The following is a 21,436-nucleotide window of genomic DNA, read 5'->3' as shown; positions in this document are numbered from 1 at the left end:
CGATATATCCGACCCTGTTTGCATGTACTTTTCTCCGTGCGTGCATAGAAATAGTATCGATATAACCGGGACTATCGATATATCCGATATCGATATAACGAGACTTTACTGTATTTCACTGCAGTTTCCGTTTTGTCTCTCTTTCTACTTGTTAGCAGTTGGAATAAAGACGTACTCCAATCGACCGTGTGTTCTCATTCCTCAACTGCTACAAGGGAGTTAATATCGCGGATGTTGGGTGGAAGAGAATTCCAGAGTTTGGGAGCAGAGCGGCTGAAAGCTCTGCAACCCATCGTGGTGAGATGGGCAGAGGGCACATAGAGGTGAAGGGAGGATGAAGATCTGAGGGACCGAGAGGGAACAGAGATTTGAAGCAGGTCAGAAAGATAGGGAGGGGCAAGGTTATGGATGGCTTTGAATGTAAACAGAAGTATTTTGAATTCGATACGATTACATTGCATTAGCCCGTGTTGAGATCTTCAGCGCTTTCGCGATGCATTTGGGACAATAAAGAGTTGAGATGGTCCTCTTGTTTAGATCATACAAGTAGGATATTTATTTGCCAGAGCGCAGAGAGCAATCGCATCTCTCTGCGTCGTACGAAAAGTCAAACACATACACATATACAGCGGGACCTCGGTTTACGAACCCCTTGGCTTATGAACTTTTCGGTTTACGATGGTTACATTTATGAAAATTTTACCTTGGCATACGAACTATTTTTCGGGATACACGCGGAGCTGCCACAATGAGTGATGTGTCGTTCTTGAATGAGCCCGTTCTCCAAACAAGGAAATGGCAGCGGCCTTTTTCTTGTCCTCTGTTCTCTGCCCCCAGTCTTCGGTTAAAGCAACGTGATTGGTCAAGAACGGAGCAGTGGGGGATGGGGTTACAGACAGTGAGAGGGTGAGGCCGTTCTTCAAAAAACAAAATGGCGTCTTCGGTTAAAACCACGTGTGGGGGGTGGGGGTTAAACATTAAAGAGACAGGCAGACAGAGAGAGAGAGGGAAACGCACACACAGACACACGAAAGGGAGAGGACAGAGTTTGAAACAAAAACAAAAGAAAAGGGAAACAAAAACAAGTACAATTGTGAGAAAATGGATAGAAAACCCATTGGACCCATTTCAACTTTGATAGTTCAAAAGCAGAGTGTAGACTGGAAGGTTAAATATCCCATCAATCAGGCTCCACAAATAACCTGCAAGTCATCTGTACACTTGATGCAAAAAGCTATCAACCCAGCTAAACAGATCACAATTGATGAAGAACTAGATACAATTATCACAGAGAAAGCACCTACAAGGGACGATTCCTCAAGATGGTGAAAGAAGCCTATGTTCCTCATCAAGTGTTTAATGCTGAGGAAACCGGACACTCCATTCCATCAAGCAATTAACGACCATCACAAAGGTAAATAAAATGACTTTATTGTATAGTACAGTTTATTTCTTTAATCATAATACCCATTGCACACTTATTATACATAAAATAAGGTATATTTTGTGTAGTTTTAAGGCTTAGAAAATTAGAAAGTAGAAAATTACGTTTTATGGGGACCTGGGAACGGATTATTCTCATTTTAATGGTTTCCTATGGGAAATTAATTTTTGGGATACACACTTTTTACCTTACACACTCTGTCTGGGAACCAATTAAATTCGTAAGCCAAGATCCCACTGTACTGGCTTTGATCGATGTCAAATCACATGATGTCGCGTTGTGGCTGGGTTGCCAGATCAGCTCAATATTACAGCATTTCACAAAATGAGGATACAATGTAACTTTCTTAACAGTTCGTGATTCAGATATTTTGAGGACAGCAGAGAAGGCCTTGCAGTCCCTGACGGGCAGTGACGGCCCACCACTAGTATCAAGGTACCCATGCCCATCATCCATCCACCTTGAACTGGTTGCCAGCTGATCTAGTCGAACGTTCCCTTACTCATTCCTACAGAAGAGGATTGGGAGCGTTGAAGAAAAAGAAAAAACAAGTTTGGCAATATTCTCACTTTTATCTCAGAAATCTAACTTTGTGACGATCGTGGTGCTAGGAATTTTGTGTGTAGGGGGGAGGCGAGATGCGCGTGTGCTGTGGTTTTGAAGAAAGGACATAATATGGTCATCTGGCGATTTTTTTGTGTGGGTGAGTGTCCCGGGACTTCCTTTCACTCTTGTTGGAGCATTGGGGTGAGTAACCTACGGAAGTGGATAAGGCCCAATAAAGCCGGAAATACAAGGTTGGCAATATTGTCACTTTTACCTCAGAATTGTCATTTTATTCTCATATGACTTACTTTAAAGTCAGAATTCGAAAAATACAAAATGATATTGCCAATCTCTTTTCCCCTTCATTGGCCCTAATCCTTTTCCGTACATTCCTATATTTTACTTCCCCCCTCGTCCGGCTGCTGTCCTTGTTTGTTAGACGTCTTTTTTTCTGTGCCTCCCTTCGTGCCTCCCTTCCTGCCTCGTGGTCATCATCAGCACCCTCCTTTCATTTCGCCTCCTCTTCCTCCTCCACCTTCAGCGCCGCACAATCTTAATTCGGTCGTACTACGTTTATTTTGTCAACCATTGTGTGCTTTTCCGCCCCTTTCCAATCACGACGAGGATGATACGGAAGAAAGGGGTGCAAAAGTAAGAAGGAAGTGGGACGTAAGGGGGAGCTATTCTTTTCTTTCTCAGGGTGGGTGAGGGCGGAACTGCGCCTGCAGTTCTGGAATGCAGTCTCCAATTGAACGAGCTACACCTTTTTGTCTTGAACGTTTCAAGGACGCCGACCTGTTCAGTGACTTCTTCGGACAAACACGCACTGCGGTGACCACCTCTGCCTCTCCAACATGTTGACGTGAATGCAACGGCGACGTAGGGTGGGCCCTGGCATTGGCAGCCTACCTCCACCTCCCCTCCTCGCCATGCCACATTGATGTCCTCGGCGTAGTCTAGTTTTCCCACCCTCATGGACATTCAACCTTGCTATCTCACCACAGTCCAACTTCAGCTGCCACTTTTCCCAGCAAGAGCTAATAAAGCGCGTCGCCCTTCCGCAGAAACCAACCCCTGCCCCCCAGTTGACATTTTCCATCCGCGCATCGTCGTTTCCATTTGTTCCAGTGCGTCTCGTCGGTCATGTCGGTGAACGTGAGCATGGGCCGGGACACCAAATGGCTGACCCTGGAAGTGTGCCGCGAGTTCCAGAGAGGCACCTGCTCGCGCTCGGACGCCGACTGCAAGTTTGCTCACCCGCCGCGCAGCTGTCATGTGGACAACGGCCGAGTCATCGCTTGCTTCGACTCGCTCAAGGTAATAAGCGGGCGGAGGACAGCATAATATTTGCGATGTCGCTCGGGTTGAGCTGCAGGTGGGTGATTGTTTATATTGGCAAGCGGCTTTCTGTGAAAGTATCTGATGGTTTGGTCTGTACGGCTTAATTCATTCCAAGTTCACCCTTATCACGTGACAGCAAGGCCACAAAACCGTGCATAATCCACTTTACTACAAAGGTAGTGATTTGCCACAATATTTTGGGTTCTTGGTTCCAAGGAATTACAGTGGATCCCAGATTCTTGCGGACTTGCACCCATCTAATTGCATTTTTCTTTTTTCTTTTTTTTTGCAGAACATTTTCCCCATATTGTTGAAGCTTTTCTTTGGGAGTCCCCCGTTTATTATGAAAATACAATCAATTTAAGTGAGCATTAGTTACATGCAGACTAACATTAGTGGAAAGGCCCATTTCCAAACTTGAATTAAGAAGGTTGAGTTACATATTGTAGTGCCTTGACGTCATACTTTAGCATCTTTGTAACAATAAACGTTGTTGACCTTGTTGACTTTGTTGAGTTGATGAGTGTCATGTTGACGAAATTAGTCATTTGCCACTGTGTTTTGGCACATTTTGTGCCAGCCAACAATGTTGAGGTGAGTTGAGGACTTTCATTCAGTCAGAAATTTTGTCTTTGTGGCATGTTGGTGACAAGATTGAATAAATTAAATTAGTTTTTGTTGAAAATGAGTTATGTGATGACATTTTGTGACAACACGTCTGTGTAAGCTCTCAGTCGTACAGGAGTGGTCCATCGATGAGAAGGTTTCTTCAGCCGTCATCTGTACAAAAGTGAAGGTTTCGGACGTTTCGCCTCCTATCCAAGAGGCTTCGTCAGCGAACTAAAGTCTGACTGGTCGTATCGGCCCCATTTATATATCCCTAATGTCCAGACATGGTGGCGCCGGACACAGCTATGATAGGTCCCTACTCTCAGGTTGGGGGGGGCAGGGGACCCCTCCCTGTGGCCCCACTGATTGTTCCTACATTCCTGACTAACGACTGGCCTATTACCCCCACTCCCCCCGGTATCACCTCATCAGCATAACGACCCTCATCAGCATTTGCACCTAAAAGCTAGCAACCACTCATTTGACGACAATGAGGTTAAAATCTTAGCGAAAGAACATAGATGGTTTGAAAGAGGGGTAAAAGAAGCGATTCTTATAAAACAACAAAATCCTTCATTAAACCGGTCTGGTGGGGTGAGGTTCAATTTGGATCGTTCATACAATAGCCTGCTTAGGCAAAACAGGTTAGGCAACTTTCGCAATGCTGATGAGGGTCGTTATGCTGATGAGGTGATACCGGGGGGAGTGGGGGTAATAGGCCAGTCGTTAGTCAGGAATGTAGGAACAATCAGTGGGGCCACAGGGAGGGGTCCCCTGCCCCCCCCAACCTGAGAGTAGGGACCTATCATAGCTGTGTCCGGCGCCACCATGTCTGGACATTAGGGATACATAAATGGGGCCGATACGACCAGTCAGACTTTAGTTCGCTGACGAAGCCTCTTGGATAGGAGGCGAAACGTCCGAAACCTTCACTTTTGTACAGATGACGGCTGAAGAAACCTTCTCATCCATTTTGTGACAAGTAATAAAAATAGTTGAGGAGCTTTATTTGGACAAGCCTGTACCTTAGCCACAAACTTGGAACAAATGAACACCGTTGATATGACTTGAGCGGTTTCATTTTCAGTAGAAGGCTCTCTGGAATCATGTTGTTGCATGAAGCAAAAAAAAAATAACTTGTAGAACGACTGCTCGTAGTTTGTAAACCTCCCAAGCCACAGCACTTAAAAAAAGTTAGCATTGTACCTTTGCATTGATTGCATTAACTATCCCACTCCCTGTCTACAGCGTTTATTAGCAGTAAAATTAAACCGGTTCCTCCCACAATCCTTGGATAGCTTCAGTTTGGCTCTCCTTAAAGGAAGTGACACCTTGCAGGTGTGTCTTCTTGTTCACACGCCAGCTTGTCAGCATCTGGCGTATGAGCTGAGCAGATCCCTTGTACAACGTATGTGCGCATCCGTCAAAACTGCATTTTGGAAAATGCCTCGTGCACTTACATTATTATCTTTAGGATGTTATTTTGGTTAGATAGTCGATTGAAGCACCATTTTACTTTGAAGGAAAAAAATCTGTGTGTGATATTTGTTTCTGTCTTGGCGATATAGCGAATGTGTATCATTTCCCACACCACTCTGGATGATCTTTCACAGCCTGTTGGGTATAAATCTGTTTTCCCCTTGTGGGACTATTAAAGGCTTTCTGATTCGGATTAAAAATAATTTTACCACAAACTGTTCCCAAAACATTTCAGTAACAATTCAAACTCATCTTACAACATTAAGCCAAGAAAAAATATATATTACTGAGGGTTTGATATCATGTGACAGACTCTACATGACAAACCTGGCTAAACTTAGTTCCACAAGATTCCATTTCCACATACTTCCTTGACACGAAATACTGTGTTCTTTCAGATCTCTGACAACATCTTGTGCCATTTTTAGGGTGTTGCAGAAAACCCATAAAATACACAAATAACGTAATTTTTCAGCAAATGTCTGAACAAAATATGAGAATAGGTTCAACATTAAAAAAGGGTGACTTTGTGAATAGGTGGCAAAATTGGGCACGCATCAAAGGATGAGTGCCGTATCATTATATTTCAATGTTGAAAATGAATTTGCTACATCACAACTCAGTCACGTCTTGACATGGACCGGTCGCTCCTTGTTGCGTCCTAAAACCCTCAATGCGGTGGCACTTGTGACTCACACGACTTTGCGACTCATCCCAAGCCCAAAGCGTCGGAAAATAATGCGTTACTTTCTTGAGGGTTTCAATAAAGTGCTATGAAGCAAGTCAGTGTGACAAGCCACGGGAGACTTTTGGCCAATCTTCCACATGAGGGTTGTGGTTCATCAAGCCTTGCCTTAATTTGTCTCCGTGATTTGGGCCAGCTGCATATAACACATCAACACACTCTGAGCAACATTTAGAAAGGCAATGAGACGGGTGGTTTCATATACCCGAGTAACCCCCAGCCACCGTCGCATTGCTTATTTAATTTAAATGCATTATCGGTCCATTTTCTATGTGATGTTCTCCAGAGCAGAAGAGAGATGGAGGATAGAGAGGAGAAGAGGGCGGGGGGGGGGGGGGGGGGGGGGGACTAGAGAGACTCGACAGGGGGGCCTAGCAACAGCATAGGCTTGCATAGCCATTGGATAGTTTGATCTTCCTGAATGGCAAGGCTGTTTTTAGCACAGAGCAACAATCTGCCTCGGTATTGCTGGTATGGAGGACAGCAAGAGGCCTGCTGCCAAGTGGACGCATTGTAGGCCTCGTGTGATTGTATGTGCGACTTTATTGCTACCTTCAGTTCAAGTTTTCTGTCATACTAAAACATAAGACAAGGTGTGTTTAATGGACTGAAAATTAATCAAATAGCCTCTGTTAGCTTCATGCTAACATGTAATGGAAAATACATTTGGCAGTATAAAAGGCTGACCCCAGATGGAACGGCAGTTCAATTCTAACCTGTGTGGAGTTAACATGTTCTACCCATGCCCGCGTGGGTCTTCTCAAGGTACTTTGGATTCTTAACAGAGGCCAAAAACATGCATGGTAGGTTGATTGGAACTTCTAAATTGTCCCTTGGTCTGGTTCTGAGTGCGAGTCTGTGTGCCCTGCGTTCGGCTGGCAACTGGTTCAGTGTGTAGGCTGGCAACTGCCCCATGACAGCTCCATTTAGGACGGTACCTCACAAATAGAGACCATTTATTTATTTGGAATTGCATTTATTAGTCTCGCAGTGGAGAAATTTACATTTCACAGCAGCAAAGTGATGAAAGGAATGTGAGTAGAAAAACAAAATACATGAGCTGCTGGAAAGGCAGCCACTCTCACGGCGCCGTCTTGAAGTCAAAAGAACAAAAAGTACTAAATAACAAATAATATGACAACCTGGGAGCGCCTCGGGATCTGCCAGGACGAGCTAGAAAAAGTGGCTGGGGAGAGGGAAGTCTGGGCTTCCCTACTGAAGCTGCTGACCCCGCGACCCGACCCCGGATAAACGGCAGAAGATTGATGTATGGATGACAACACAAAGACACAGAGTCATTCATTCTTAAGCATTTTCTGTACCCTCTTTCATCTTAGACCCATCACTGTTCAGACAGTAAAAACTATCCATTCAGATCACGAGAGTCACCTTGGATGTACAGCGGTGTCTTGAGATATGATCGACCTGACATTTTCAAAATACAGTTCCCATATAATTATGACAAGCATATCTTCTTGATCCGCTGTGAAAAACAACAAACGTGCTTTACTGAGATGTTCCCATCAACGTATAGAGTGCGTGGGTATTGCACTGCACCCAGATGTTGAACTGAGGCAAAAATCTAGCAGACTGTTTAATGTATGTACATTCTGTTGAATTACATAACTACGCTAATTTTTAAGAGAAGTGGAACGTTATTTTTTTCATTAAATGACAAATTACAAACTATTTTGTTGCTTTTCACAAAATAGAAACTCCAGGCAAAGGTATAAGAAACAATGGGGAATTAAAAACATGAGAATCGGCTCTTAATATGGAATTTAAATGCAGTTGAGGAAATGTATTTTAGCACAATTTACTCACACAAGTAGATTTCACAAAAGTACACTGGTCCCATGTGCCCCAACATCCAAATGTGTTGCACATATTGAATTTAAGGTAAATAAAAAGATAGTTCAGCAAAAGGGAGTGAGCTGTGAGACTTCACCATCTGTTTTCACTCCAACTTTATCTCATCAGTTTTGTTTGTGTGTTCAATTTATTTGCCACCAGGAAAATTAACAAACTGCGGAAAATGTTTAGTGCAGTATACATTTGAGTCAATGTGCAAATTAACATCATAGAATGAAACTGTCCGTAGTTTTGGCCAAAAATTGTGAGAGGTACTTGCATCATACACTTGGACCGTTTGTGGCAGAGTTCTCATGAGTGAGTTTGAATGCTCATTTGTCTTCCTTGAAATTGGCTGGCGACCAATCCATTGTGCACCACATCTCCCACCCAAAGTCGGGTGGGGTCGACTTTAGTTTACCGGTAATGAAGGCAAGTGATTAAAAAAAATGGGACATTTGTGGACAATTTTCTTGCAATTACATGTTTTAATTGTGCCTTAACTCTGACATAACGTTGCCAATTGCATCTCTGACCTTGTACAATTTTTGAGACAGCTGGCACATTACTCATGAATTATCTACCACAAGCTCCTCAGAGACCTCATTAGCGCTTAATTTCAACAGGACTTACAAAATGTCGCCCTGTATTTAAACCCCATTCGACGTTTAGCTAACAAATTGTGTTGTTTTGCAATGCTTATGGGAAAAGTGTTTTGTCATTATTTGAGCCACAAATGTATATTGTTGTTTTACTCATTTTGTATTTCTAACCGTGGTCTTTGTGTGTGTAGAAAAGTAATAGCTATCTGGATGGCTGGCTATCTATCTAGTTTGCTTGCTATTAGCTATCTATTGGATTGCTAGCTAGCTTTCTATTTATTTGTCTTACTATTCTGAGTTACTTCGAGGTTGAGTGAACGCTGACGTGTGGCTGCCGCTGTTCACCCACAGAAAAACGTATCCTGTGACTGTAAAGTAACGTTGAGAGGTTTGAAATGTGTGTTTTGAAATGTGTGTTGAATGTTTGAAATGAAATGTATTATTATTATGTTTATAATTAGCAACTATGCTAATTTGTGTTGGCCTTCAGTGATGTTTCACATATGTTAACATGAAGCCGATGGTTTTTCGGGACACAAAAATACATTGAGTGAACATTTTGGGTGTTTAAATGTTTACTGTGATTGTGTGGGTTTTAATAAATAAATAAAATGTAATTGTGATTAGCAAGCAGCTCGATGCTAGCAATGCTTCTTATTTCGACGCATCTAAGCAAGACAATCTTTTTAACGGGATGTTTACATAATATTCTTCTACTGTTTAACTGTGAAAGTGAATGGAAGCTTTAAAATATATCAATAATTGTGTGGGAGGTGTGAAATCAGTCCTTTACAACCCTAGAAATCATTCCGTTTCCAATTATTCCAAGATTTTCCTTTAAGGTGGTTTAAGCAACTTGATGCTTGAACTAAAATCTTCACCTGTGATGTTCTTCTTTTGTGGTGGCCTGATAACATCATACTGTTTCATAGGGGAGATTTATTGTGTGGTTTTGTGGTCATTTATTTTATTTTTCTCCAGGGCCGTTGCTCGCGAGAGAACTGTAAATACCTGCATCCTCCTCCGCACCTCAAAACCCAGTTGGAGATTAATGGCAGGAACAACCTGATTCAGCAGAAGGCCGCGGCCACCATGTTGGCTCAACAGATGCACTTCATGCTCCCTGGAGCGCAGCTGCATCCCATCGTGAGTCCACCAATGACATCCATTCTTATTTCTTAAAACACAGCAATGCAGTGAGCCACTTATATTTCATTGGATACCTTTCAGACTCACCTGACATTGGTGAAAATCTGAATTCTGGAAAAATAGCCTGTGCACTGAATGCGAACACATCATGCAAAACATTCTTGGTGAGCAAATGAATGTTAGCATTACTATTATATTACAGTGGTACCTCGGTTCTCGACCATAATTCGTTCCAGGACCCTGTTCGAAAAGCGTTTTTTTTTTTCGAGCACCGAAACCACCTCTTTGCTCCTGTCACTTGCAAGTTGACAGTGGGGGGGGGGGGGGGGGGGGGCTGCCTCTCCCGGCCGTTCTCCACCCGCTGTCATTCTCTAATCACAGACACGGGCATTTATACGGTTCGCGATCACCTCGCCAATGCCGGATGATTGACTCAACTCGCCACTGTGCCTGGACTCTTCCTTCGATGCGCGAGTGTATCCGGTCCGAGGTATTTTCCCCGCGTCCCGTAAATTTATGTCATCTTCTGGGGTTGCGTAATTTTGCACCCTCGTGTGCCATTTGCTTTTTGCCGTAGTAAGCGGGTCGGATCACCTCCTGCCTTCTTACTCGCTGTGTTTTCTTTGATTTGTGAATAAACATCCTGCTTGGTTAGTACGTGTCTGCTTTGGAATCCCAAACATTCCACTACGTTCCGACGAGTCAGCTGCCGTCACTCTCGCTCGGAACGTGACAGCTACGGATGACTGCTACAGGATGTTCTTTTCTCTTCAAATATCTATCCAATGACACTTGCTCTCACGCCCACAGTCACATCACTAGATTTCACAGCCTCCTTATTCTTTCATATCGTACTGATCGTAGATTTCGCCATGCTGTATTCCCTCGCCAGATCAGACACTCGCACACTTCCTTCATATTTTGCGATTATTTCTTTCTTAAATGCAATAGTTGTACGCACTACTTTTCTTTTGTCACTTTAAGCAGCACCTATATTAAACGCTAGAGCAAAATGCAGCACGTCCGCTAGCGACAACAGTTGGTCACAGAGCGAGCGACACACCCGTGCGCCGCTCAGCTCCCCGCCCTTGCGTACGCACTCACGCGTCGTATTGGCGTTCGAACACCGATTTGTTCGAACAGTGAGGCGTTCCAGAACCGAGGTACCACTGTAATTATATTCTTCATTCCCTATCGGCTATTAAATTGGCATAGGCTAATAATTGACAAGTGTTTGCTCTATTAATATTTACATAATGAAGGGTCATCCACTTCTTTCCTCTGCATTACGCTCAATGCTGCCTGGCACATTGTAACACAATGTGGGGCTACACTAAATGTTTGGAATTGTTTGAATATTTTTTTAAAGGACAACCGACGTCTCCGGACAAGTTGTGTCCATAATTTGTAAAATGACTTCTACTGACCGCATTTTACAAAGATTCGACCGCATATAGCTATATTTTACGTTTTAAGACTCGTGCTGAACATTCAAGAAGTCTTGTTTTTGAGTTGGTGACGAGTCCTCACGTGACGTCAGAAAAGGACCGTCTCCTGACGTAAAAAACACTCATTGTAGCGTCTTTCCATCACGTCAATGTATTTTGCTGTACTGTTTTTTTTTAACCGTGTGTTACATCCAAAAGAGGGAGTCCAAGCTCCATGGAAATCATTTATCAGCCTGTGGAAACGGGCTGATTCATTCCTCACAGATCGGTGGCCGTTTTGTTGCCTCTTTTTGGGTGAGACATTCCCCCCGCCCGTTTGCCTCAAAATGACACGGAATAAATTCTTTAATCGATTGCAAACATGTATGCTTTCCTCTTCAGAACTATTTGAATCCTATTCATAACTGGATGTGTAACAAGAAAGCATATTATCCGAATGTGAAGCCATTGTTTTTATTCTCCAGCAATGCAAGACGTCTTGGCGTGACGTCACGAACTGGGGGCGGGACTTTCTGAAAATTTCTGAAATTTGTTGCAGATTTTGGACACTTTAAGTCATTTATATTGGTGTTTTGCATTTGAATAAAAATATCATACTGTGTGTTTTGGGTATTTTAGATGCTATAAAACGTTTTTCTAATGTCATTTAAAACAAAAAAGTGACGTCGGTTGCCCTTTAAGCTACTATACAAATATAAAAAACTAAAATGTCCATATACTGCAGCAGACCATGATGACCAACCAACCGCTCCTAACTTCAAAACCTCTTTAAATTGCGGCACTCTCAAATCAAGGCATTAATGTAAGATATCAACTTTTTGATGTATTGAATGCCAGTTTTTGAAATCCACAGACTACATTTCCCATGACACCATCCTTTACGACCAGTCCCAGTATGGCCTTCAGTCCGTACCTAAGCCACATGGGCCCAGGGATGGGCTTGATGCCTGAGCTGCTGCCCAATACACCCTTGCTGGTCCCTGGGAGTCCTCCTGGCCTAGGGGCCACAGGGAGCGGCACCGCCGCACCCAAGCACGCACGCACCGACAAGTTGGAGGTATGTGTGTACACATTTTTTGTTGGCATATGTTGAAAGGTCAATGTGGGTCATTCATGCCGCAGGTTTGCCGCGAGTTCCAGCGTGGGAATTGCACACGAGGGGAGAGTGACTGTCGTTACGCGCACCCCTTGGAGGCCGCTATGGTGGACTGTAACGAGAACTGTGTCATCGTTTGCATGGACTACGTGAAAGGACGCTGTGGCCGGGACAAGTGCAAGTACTTCCACCCTCCTACTCACCTACAGGCCAGGATCAAGGCTGGGCACAACACTGCTTCTGCCACCTTGGTTAGTCATACTTCGCTTTCCAGTGAGTAGTTATTCGTTGCCTGTGTCAGTAGATAAAATGTAGGTAGGAAGGTAAGTTGAGAGAAGGTAGAAACGAGAGGTTGATAGACACTGGGTTGGTATTACGATATTTTGTTGGTAGGTAGGTCGGTAGGTAGGTACTGGGGTGGTTGGTGGGTAGGTGGGTGTCTAGGTAGGTATGTAGGTGGGTAGGGGGAGTAGGTACGTAGTTAGGTAGGTACTGAGGTGAAAGGTACCGGTAATACCGGTACCGGTAGGTGGGTAGGGAGGTAGGTACTGGGGTGATGCACACAAAATTGCAAGAAGACCATTCAAAGCAACAAACCCGGAAAAAGTTGCCTGTTTTGCTCTGAGCTGACTCAAAGTGGAATGACGTAAATAAAACACTTATCGCATATGGTGGCGCCCTCTAGTGATAATTATTGGAGATTAATGCTCTGTCATGCTCTGTGCTGGGTGTGGTCAGGGTGTTCCGGCCGGAGGTGTGCAGTCACTACCAAAGAGGCAGATGTTGGACAAAAGCAACGACGCCCCCGTCTTCAGCCCCAACATGTTCCACTACCAGCAGGCCTTGGCCAGCATGCAGCTGCAGCAACCGGGCTTCATCCCTACAGGTGAGTGATGTGCAAGCCCCTCCAACGAGACATTTTACCTTAATGCCAATCCCTCATGAGACCTCCAAGTGCAAGTTGCCTTTTTAGGAGAACAAAATATTATTTTTTCCTGATAAAGTTAAGAAATTAAACTTTATTGCTATTCATCTTTTATTCTGAAAAAAAAAAAAACATTTGTGAAAGAAATCAGAAAGCCTTTTATAGTCCCACAATGGGGAAATTTACAATGGACTGCAGATTTAAAAAAAAACAGGTCTTGTGTTTGTTGACTGTGTATAACAAAAGGTTATCATCGTATAGCAGCAAATTAATTTGGGGTTCTTGAAAAAAGGTTATTTTATCCAACAAGTCATTTTTCAAAAAAAAAAAAAACAGAAAAAAGCAAGTTTTCATTTTTTCACTGTAATTTCTTGTGTATAAAAATCAATATTTTTCTTTTTGTCAGACTTGTTACAGAATGACAATCCCACTCTCATACAATGGAGGAAAAAAAAGTTCTATTTAAACAAATACATTACAAAAATACAACTTTAAAAATTCATGTCGAATAAATCATCAATGTCACAGAAATGAAAAAAATGCGCTTTTTTGCAGGAAAATAAAGTCAGGAGCGTTACAATGTTTTTTATTTTATTTTGGTGGAGTATCAAAAAAAGCTCTTCAATGTACAGTATTTCCAGTAAATTTAATTTGTTAATTCTTAAATATATTTAATATCTTTAAATAGGCCTTTTGTTTATTGATCATTTGCCCTCTACATGTCCACGTGCGTTTTTGAATACAATTGTCAGATATTGCCATCTGATCACATTGTATGACTCCATCCACTATTTGTCACGAAACGTAATACTTGTGTTTCTTATTTTGTTTGCATGTTCGGCGATAAATCATTCTGCCGATGTGGCTTGACCCGTGCCCGTGGTAACCATCTCATTCCTGTTCCCCCTCCTTTCATCCTCGTCCTCTTGTCTGCTTGAAAAAAAAGTAGCCGTGATGCACGGCGCCCCCGCCTCCTCCTCTGCCGTTTCGTCCGTCTCCAGCGCAGTCGTCGATGTTCCTTTCGCAGAATCAGCCGTCTCTGATCAGGTTTGCTCTCGTCTTGTCTTTTAATTCAACTCCCTAGTACGGAAAGCCATTCAAGCATTTCTTTCTTGGCATATTATAAATTCATATTTATTTACTGGATAGCCATGCAGAAGAAGGAAGGTCCAAACAGTCCTTCTGGGAATTGTAATTTATTGTTCTTCGTGTAGAATACTGATTGGATTTGTATGCATACTTTTTTTACTCTTGCCCTCGACATATCCTCCTTATAAAAAAAATCACACTATAAAAAGCTAATCAAAACATAACAGTCTCAATGAAATAAATAAAAAAACTATAATGACTAATCCTTGTGAGAGCGCCGTTGCGTGTCACGAGTAACATATAATTGTCCGACTAGTATGGCATATTTATTCTCCTAGTGTCAAAAAAGGCACAATAATGATAACCTATTAATATGATAGGCTCTCTACTGTAGTGGCCGCTGTCCCTTAAAGGGTTTATATAGATAGTAAGACTATGAAATAAATGTCTTAACTGCTTTCCATACAGTAGGCTTCATCATTGGCATTGTGTATATTGGTCATATTCTTTTGATCATTTTATTTCTCTTGTCCAGTGCATTGTGCAGAAGAACAAATGAGAATTTGAGTCAAATAACTACAATGGGCGGGGATGGGGTGGGACAATAATCATAGTGAATATACCACCGAACAAAAATTTCACAAAAACATTTCATTCAAGAAATATAATGAGTATTCACACTTCACTATCGTGACCTTGATTGTGCTAAATGCTCTTGTTTGTTCACTTAATGTGTCATTCACGTGTCTCGTAATCACGTGGTGCTCCTGGGGGTTTTCGGTGACACCTCTCGGCTGCTCTCCATGCCTTAGTCCTCATCTGACCATTATTCAGTCTTTAAAATAAACATTGCAGAATACTTGCCCGTCTTTGAGTCACTTAGTAAGTAAACCCACAGTAATTGGATTGGATTGGATATGCCTTTATTAGTCTCACAGTGGAGAAATTTACATTTCACAGCAGCAAAGTGATGAAAGGAATGAAAGTAGAAAAACGAAATACATGAGCTGCTGGAAAGGCAGCCACTCTCGCGGCGCCGTCTTGAAGTCAAAAGAACAAAAAAATATTCAAACAGAACAAAATGTAATGTTCGATAACCTCTAGCCGTGCATTTGCGCCTGGATAGCTAAACACAAATCCATCGTTGTGTTCTATGAATGGCACCAGGTGGATCTTTGGTTGTACCGTTATTTTCGCAGTCTATTTTAAAGTGGAGACAATGTCAACCCAGTCCTTTCTACTCACGTCTCCCAGTAGAACCTTCTGAGCTTGTGATCTCGGATCCATTGGAGCTCCGATGCGTTCACGTGGATATGCAGTCCCACCCGTGTCCGGCCCCCAAACTGCTGATGGTGGATCCTGCGGCCCTTGATTCAGTAAGCCTTTATCCAAATGCCATTTAAACCCCCCGTCCAAAAGACAAATGTGTGCCTCATTAACTGCACGCCAACTTTAGAAGCTGCACCCATGATAGGTCACCTTGTTGTCAGCCATACAAACCGACCCCTTAAAAATGCGGCAGACATGCATTCTAAATGAGCTACTGGGAACAAGAGTGCGCGCGCGTGTGTGTGTGTGTGTGTGTGTGTGTGTGTGTGTGTGTGTGTGTGTGTGTGTGTGTGTGTGTGTGTGTGTGTGTGTGTGTGTGTGTGTGTGTGTGTGTGTGTGTGTGTGTGTGTGTGTGTGTGTGTTTGTTTGTATATATATATATATATATATATATATATATACACACAGTAAAGTCTCGTTATATCGATATTCAAGGGAGTCGGAAAAAATATCGATATAACCGGGACTATCGATATATCCGACCATGTTTGCATGTAATTTTCTCTGTGCGTGCATAGAAATAGTATCGATATAACCGGGACTATCGATATATCCGATATCGATATAACGAGACTTTACTGTATATATATATATATATATATATATATATATATATATATATATATATATATACATACAAAAACAAACAAATTTCACACAATCCACACGTACGTGTGTAATGACAGCATTATGTGGACTTCACAGTTTCTGTTTTGATGACTCAGCAATGATGTAATTGATGCAACAGCGGAGCTGCATGACAAGTGGCTAATGGTGCCAACTGTAATTAAAGTGTAACAGCATGAGATTGCATTGAATAAGTGAATGAAAAAAGGTGTATTCATTTCTAGTTCAATATATTCATTCAATTCAATATATATATATATATATATATATATATATATATATATATATATATATATATATATATATATATATATATATATATATATATATATGTGTGTGTGTATATATATGTGAGTGTGTATATATATACAGTAAAGTCTCGTTATATCGATATTCAAGGGAGTCCGAAAAAATATCGATATAACCGGGACTATCGATATATCCGATCCTGCGCCGAACTGCATTAAACAAAAGCCGCCAAAAGAGGGCAGCCAAGCGCCATATAAGAAACGGAGCTGGCCATTAGCTCCCTTTTTTTTTGGGTGAGAGATGTTCCCCAATGTTGTCTCAAAATGGCACATATAATTCTTTAATGATTGTAAACATGTATGCTTTAATCTTCAGAACTACAGTGTATTTGAAACATATTCATAACTGGATGTGTAACAAGAAAGCATATTATCCGAATCTGAAGCCATTGTTTGGATTCACAAGCAATGCAAGACGTCTCGGCGTGAAGTCATTTTTATTTGCATTTGAATAAAAAGTGACATCGGCTGTCCTTTAACACACAGTATGGAATGTTAATAATTTTCAAAATCATCGCGCTTCAGCAGACAAAACAAGAAACATTGTTGCAAAAAACGATTGCATTCATATACAGTACAGTGGGCATGTACATAACACAACAGGGAAACTGCAACGCTTACATCTTACTGTATTATGTATACCATTTAAAAAAGTCATCAATCTTCTTCTGCTTCCCATTTTTACCTTTTAACACAAACACTTCAATCTCGTCTGCCACACACGAGCTAGCGTCTGAAAATGAAAATGGCTCTGCTACACGGGTGCTGGGCACGTAACCAAGTCACCTGACCAAGTCGACCAATGGCGCGACTGATGGCGTGACACGTAACCAAGACACGTGACCAAGTTGACCAATGGCGCGACCGATGGCGTGTCACGTGACAAAGTCACACGGCCAAGTCGACCAATAGCGCGACCGATGGCGGCTCACGTAACAAGACACGTGACCAAGTTGACCAATGACGCGACGGATATATCGATATAAACAACAAAAATGGCCGGCGGGGGATGAAAAGGAGCACCATAATAACCGAATTATCGTAATAACCGGGTATCGTACTAAACGGTACTAATTATACATAAAAAGACTAGAAATGTGCAAGGGAAATGAAAATAGTATCGTAATAAGCGGTACTATCGATATAACCGATATCGATATAACAAGACTTTACTGTATATAACATATATATATATATATATATATATATATATATATATATATATATATATGTGTGTGTGTGTGTGTGTGTGTGTGTGTGTGTGTGTGTGTGTGTGTGTGTGTGTGTGTGTGTGTGTGTGTGTGTGTGTGTGTATGTATATATATATGTGTGTGTGTATGTATGTATATATATATGTGTGTGTGTATGTGTATATATATATATATATATATATATATATATATATATATATATATATATATATATATATATATATATATATATATATGTGTAATATATATATATATATATATATATATATATATAGTATATGTGTATATATATATATATATATATACAGTAAAGTCTCGTTATATCGATATCGGATATATCGATAGTCCCGGTTATATCGATACTATTTCTATGCACGCACGGAGAAAATTACATGCGCGCAGGGTCGGATATATCGATAGTCCCGGTTATATCGATATTTTTTCGGACTCCCTTGAATATCGATATAACGAGACTTTACTGTATAAATGTATATAGATATATATATATATATATAGATAGTGTGGAGTTAGTTCTCAGTAGCTCATCAAATGTTAGACACACATACACAAAGAAGGCGAATGCCTTGGACTCATCCTAGAAGGAAGCAGGGCCAACCTTTGGAGTATTGCCAAAAAAAGGATATGGAGAGCAGCTGAATAACAGACTTGTGACAAGCCGCACGACGCGTTTGCAAATGGCATCATGTCTAAGTGCATTTGTGTGACCATTGGCTGGCACTGACAATGTTGACTCGTTTGGGATTTTAGTTTGAGCTGCAGAGGAGACTTAATACATACTCCAAATGTTCAGGGAACATGCACTCTCTGTCATAAAACAAAAACAAGAAAAGTACATACAATTTCTGAATATCAATGATATCAAGGGATTATTTAAAAAAAATAATGAATCATAAATAAAAATATGTATCCTGTATTACAGTGGTTCAATCCTCCTGGTTTAAAAAAAAGAATATAATATTAAAAGATCATGCTAGTGCTGATAGAAATGATAACTACTGTAATTACATTCACTTGTCATTGTCGAAATTAGGGCAGGTGCAGAAATTGGCTTGCACTTTTATTGTATCATTTGTTTTGTTGTTTTTACACTTGTAAAGCAATTAAGAACGTTGAATCGGGATTTTAAAGGACAACCGACGTCTCCGGACAAGTTGTGTCCATAATTTGTAAAATGGCTTCAAATGACTTCTACTGAGCGTATTTTACAAAGATTCCACCGCATATAGCTATATTTTACGTTTTAAGACTCTCGCTGAATATTCCGGAAGTCTTGTTTTTGAGTTGGTGACGAGTCAGTATGTGACGTCACTGAAGGAACGCCCCTGACCGAAAAAAAAGGACACATTGTAGCAGTCCTTCCATCACGTCAATTCATTTTGCTGTGCTTGTTTGGTCTGAAAACGTTGTGTTGCACCAAAAAGTGCCTGAAGAGGGCAACCAAGCTCCATATAAGGAATTTATCAGCCTGTGGAAACGGGCTGATTAATTCCTCACAGGAGGTTGGTCGCCATTTTCTGCCTCTTTTTTGGTGATACATTTCCCCCCAATGTTGCCACAAAATGGCATGGAATAAATTATTTAATCAATCGATTGCTAACATGTATGCTTTCCTCTTCAGAGCTATTTCAATCATATTGGTAACTGGGTGTGTAACAAGAAAGCATATTCTCCGAATCTGAAGCCATTGTTTTGATTCTCCAGCAATGCAAGACGTCTTGGCGTGACATCACGAACTGGGGTTGGGACTTTCTGAAAATGCTCAATTTTTTGCAGATTTTTGACACTTTAAGTCATTTCTATTGATGTTTTGCATTTGAATAAAAATATCATACTGCGTGTTTTGGGTATTTTAGATGCTATAAAACGTTTTTCTGATGTCAGTTAGGAAACAAAAATGTGATGTCGGTTGTCCTTTAAGCATTGTCCAAACAGTGTGACCACTTTAAGTCGATCGGCTCAATTTCCAACATCCTCTGGGAAAGGTTTATTGTAAAGGTGTCCACTGTAGTTATTTACAGTAAAAAGACAAAAAAGCCATTCATTTAATTGTGTTTACAGGAAGGTCTATCTATGAACATATCGTGTCACATACTCAACTGTACATATATTGAATCATAACTAACTTCACTGACAGGGGACATTTTCACTGATATTTTGTTTTGTGTTCAGTGAAGATTGTTTCTACATTGCGGGGGAGAAAAAAACAATGAAGCTTCATTTTGGTCTCAAGAATCAAAAGTGACTTTATGATGTTGACATTTCAATTGGGCCAACGTCATCTTCTGGTATATGCAAGGAGCTGCACCATGCAATGCTGGATGTTACACGTGCTTGTCAACTTTTCAAATGCCCTTTTAGGTTTGTTTTGCAGCCTTTCGAGTTGAATGTTTTGACACCAGGGAACCGATTCTCATGTGTGTGATGGCTCTCAAAGAGCAATTGAACTTGCGCGGGGGGGGGGGGGGGGGAGACAATACAATTGTTTTGTGATGGTCCAAAGTCGACAGACTCTAAGGTGGTCAAAGTTCACGAGGGAATAATTTTAGGTTGGCAGCGATTATGTGGTGTCGGTTATGTGTTGTGAAATCCCTTTGAGGTAAATTGAAATGTGCCTATTTCAAATTCCTTCACTGTCCTTTGACTTGAAATGAAATATTGAATTTTGTACAGGTCATGAGCGTTCTCTCGGGCAGCTGCGCTGTCTTATTTACTGTCAGTGTGATCGGGATGCAGAATTGTGTGAAATGTGTGTTTGGTTGGTTGGTTGGTGCTGAAGATATTACACTCAGGACAGGGGTCCTTTTAAGAAATCATGTCGCGGTTTTGTGAATGCTCCAAGGGTAACAGTGTAATGTCCCTATCAAAGAACTTTGTTGACATGGATTCATTCTCCACAAAATCACTTCGATAACATGCTATATGAGTATTTGTGGCACACAGAAAAAAAGAGAGAAAATCAGCATGTATACACATTACTTTTTTTAATGTGCAACCTTATTTCGAGGATACATATTTTCGGTATTTGTCTCGAAAATGTCAGATTGTCATTTTGAAAACACGCTTGTGGTTGTCTGATTGCATCATTTTATCATAAAAATATGTGCCTATTTTTAAAAATTTCCAAAATTTTGAGTTCAGTGTGTCCACCGCCTACTGCCCAAAGACAGCTGCGATAGGCTCCACTACGTCCATATGTGACGATGGATGGCTGAATGAATGAATGAATGAATGAATGAATGAATGAATGGACAATCTGACAACCCGATTTAGCTGAAAATGCTTGATTCTCACAATGGTCACAGGTGTGCCGGGGCTCTTCCCAGATGTCTTTGGGACACCCTTAACTGGTTACGTGCCAATTGGAGGGCTCACCTTGACAAATAACTATTCACACTCATTCCCACTCCAAGGGACAATTTGTCCATGTATGTTTTTGGGATGCTGGCATGGTGACAATATGCAAACTCCATATAGTTAGGCCAGAGCTGGAATCAAACCCTGCACCTCTGCCCTGTGAGGTGGATGTTATTCAATTGAATTTTGCATTTTTTAACAGATTTTTTTGACACAGATTTTTTTTTATGGTCAAATGATTTGGTCTGAAAGACTACCATTA

The 21,436-nt window shown here is 41.3% G+C and overlaps 1 protein-coding gene across 7 annotated transcripts; it reads left to right on the top strand.

Annotated features, from left to right (window-relative positions):
- Positions 1–2,231: 2,231 nt before the first annotated feature.
- Positions 2,232–20,037, top strand: mbnl3 (muscleblind-like splicing regulator 3). 7 transcript variants are annotated; one of them, XR_016114190.1, is made up of 8 exons: positions 2,232–3,307; positions 9,599–9,763; positions 12,068–12,271; positions 12,337–12,561; positions 13,049–13,196; positions 14,182–14,282; positions 15,582–15,700; positions 19,990–20,012. XR_016114190.1 is itself a non-coding variant. In XM_088989871.1 (7 exons), the coding sequence occupies exons 1-7, from the start codon at positions 3,134–3,136 to the stop codon at positions 19,990–19,992; spliced, it is 1,020 nt and encodes a 339-aa protein (XP_088845997.1). In that variant the 5' UTR covers positions 2,232–3,133; the 3' UTR covers positions 19,993–20,037. The 7 variants fall into 7 exon arrangements, 6 of the variants coding, with proteins under 6 accessions (XP_088845997.1, XP_088845993.1, XP_088845996.1 ...); XM_088989871.1 differs by lacking the exon at positions 15,582–15,700 and having other exon boundaries at positions 19,990–20,037; XM_088989867.1 differs by lacking the exon at positions 19,990–20,012 and having other exon boundaries at positions 15,582–16,003.
- The last annotated feature ends 1,399 nt before the right edge of the window (positions 20,038–21,436 follow it).

The sequence above is a fragment of the Hippocampus bargibanti genome, linkage group LG02 (assembly GCF_051943395.1).
Source record: "Hippocampus bargibanti isolate YZ-2025 linkage group LG02, ASM5194339v1, whole genome shotgun sequence".
In the NCBI taxonomy this organism is placed as follows: domain Eukaryota; kingdom Metazoa; phylum Chordata; class Actinopteri; order Syngnathiformes; family Syngnathidae; genus Hippocampus; species Hippocampus bargibanti.
Note: the sequence above shows the minus strand (reverse complement) of the source record. Positions and strands in the feature narration are given on the sequence as shown.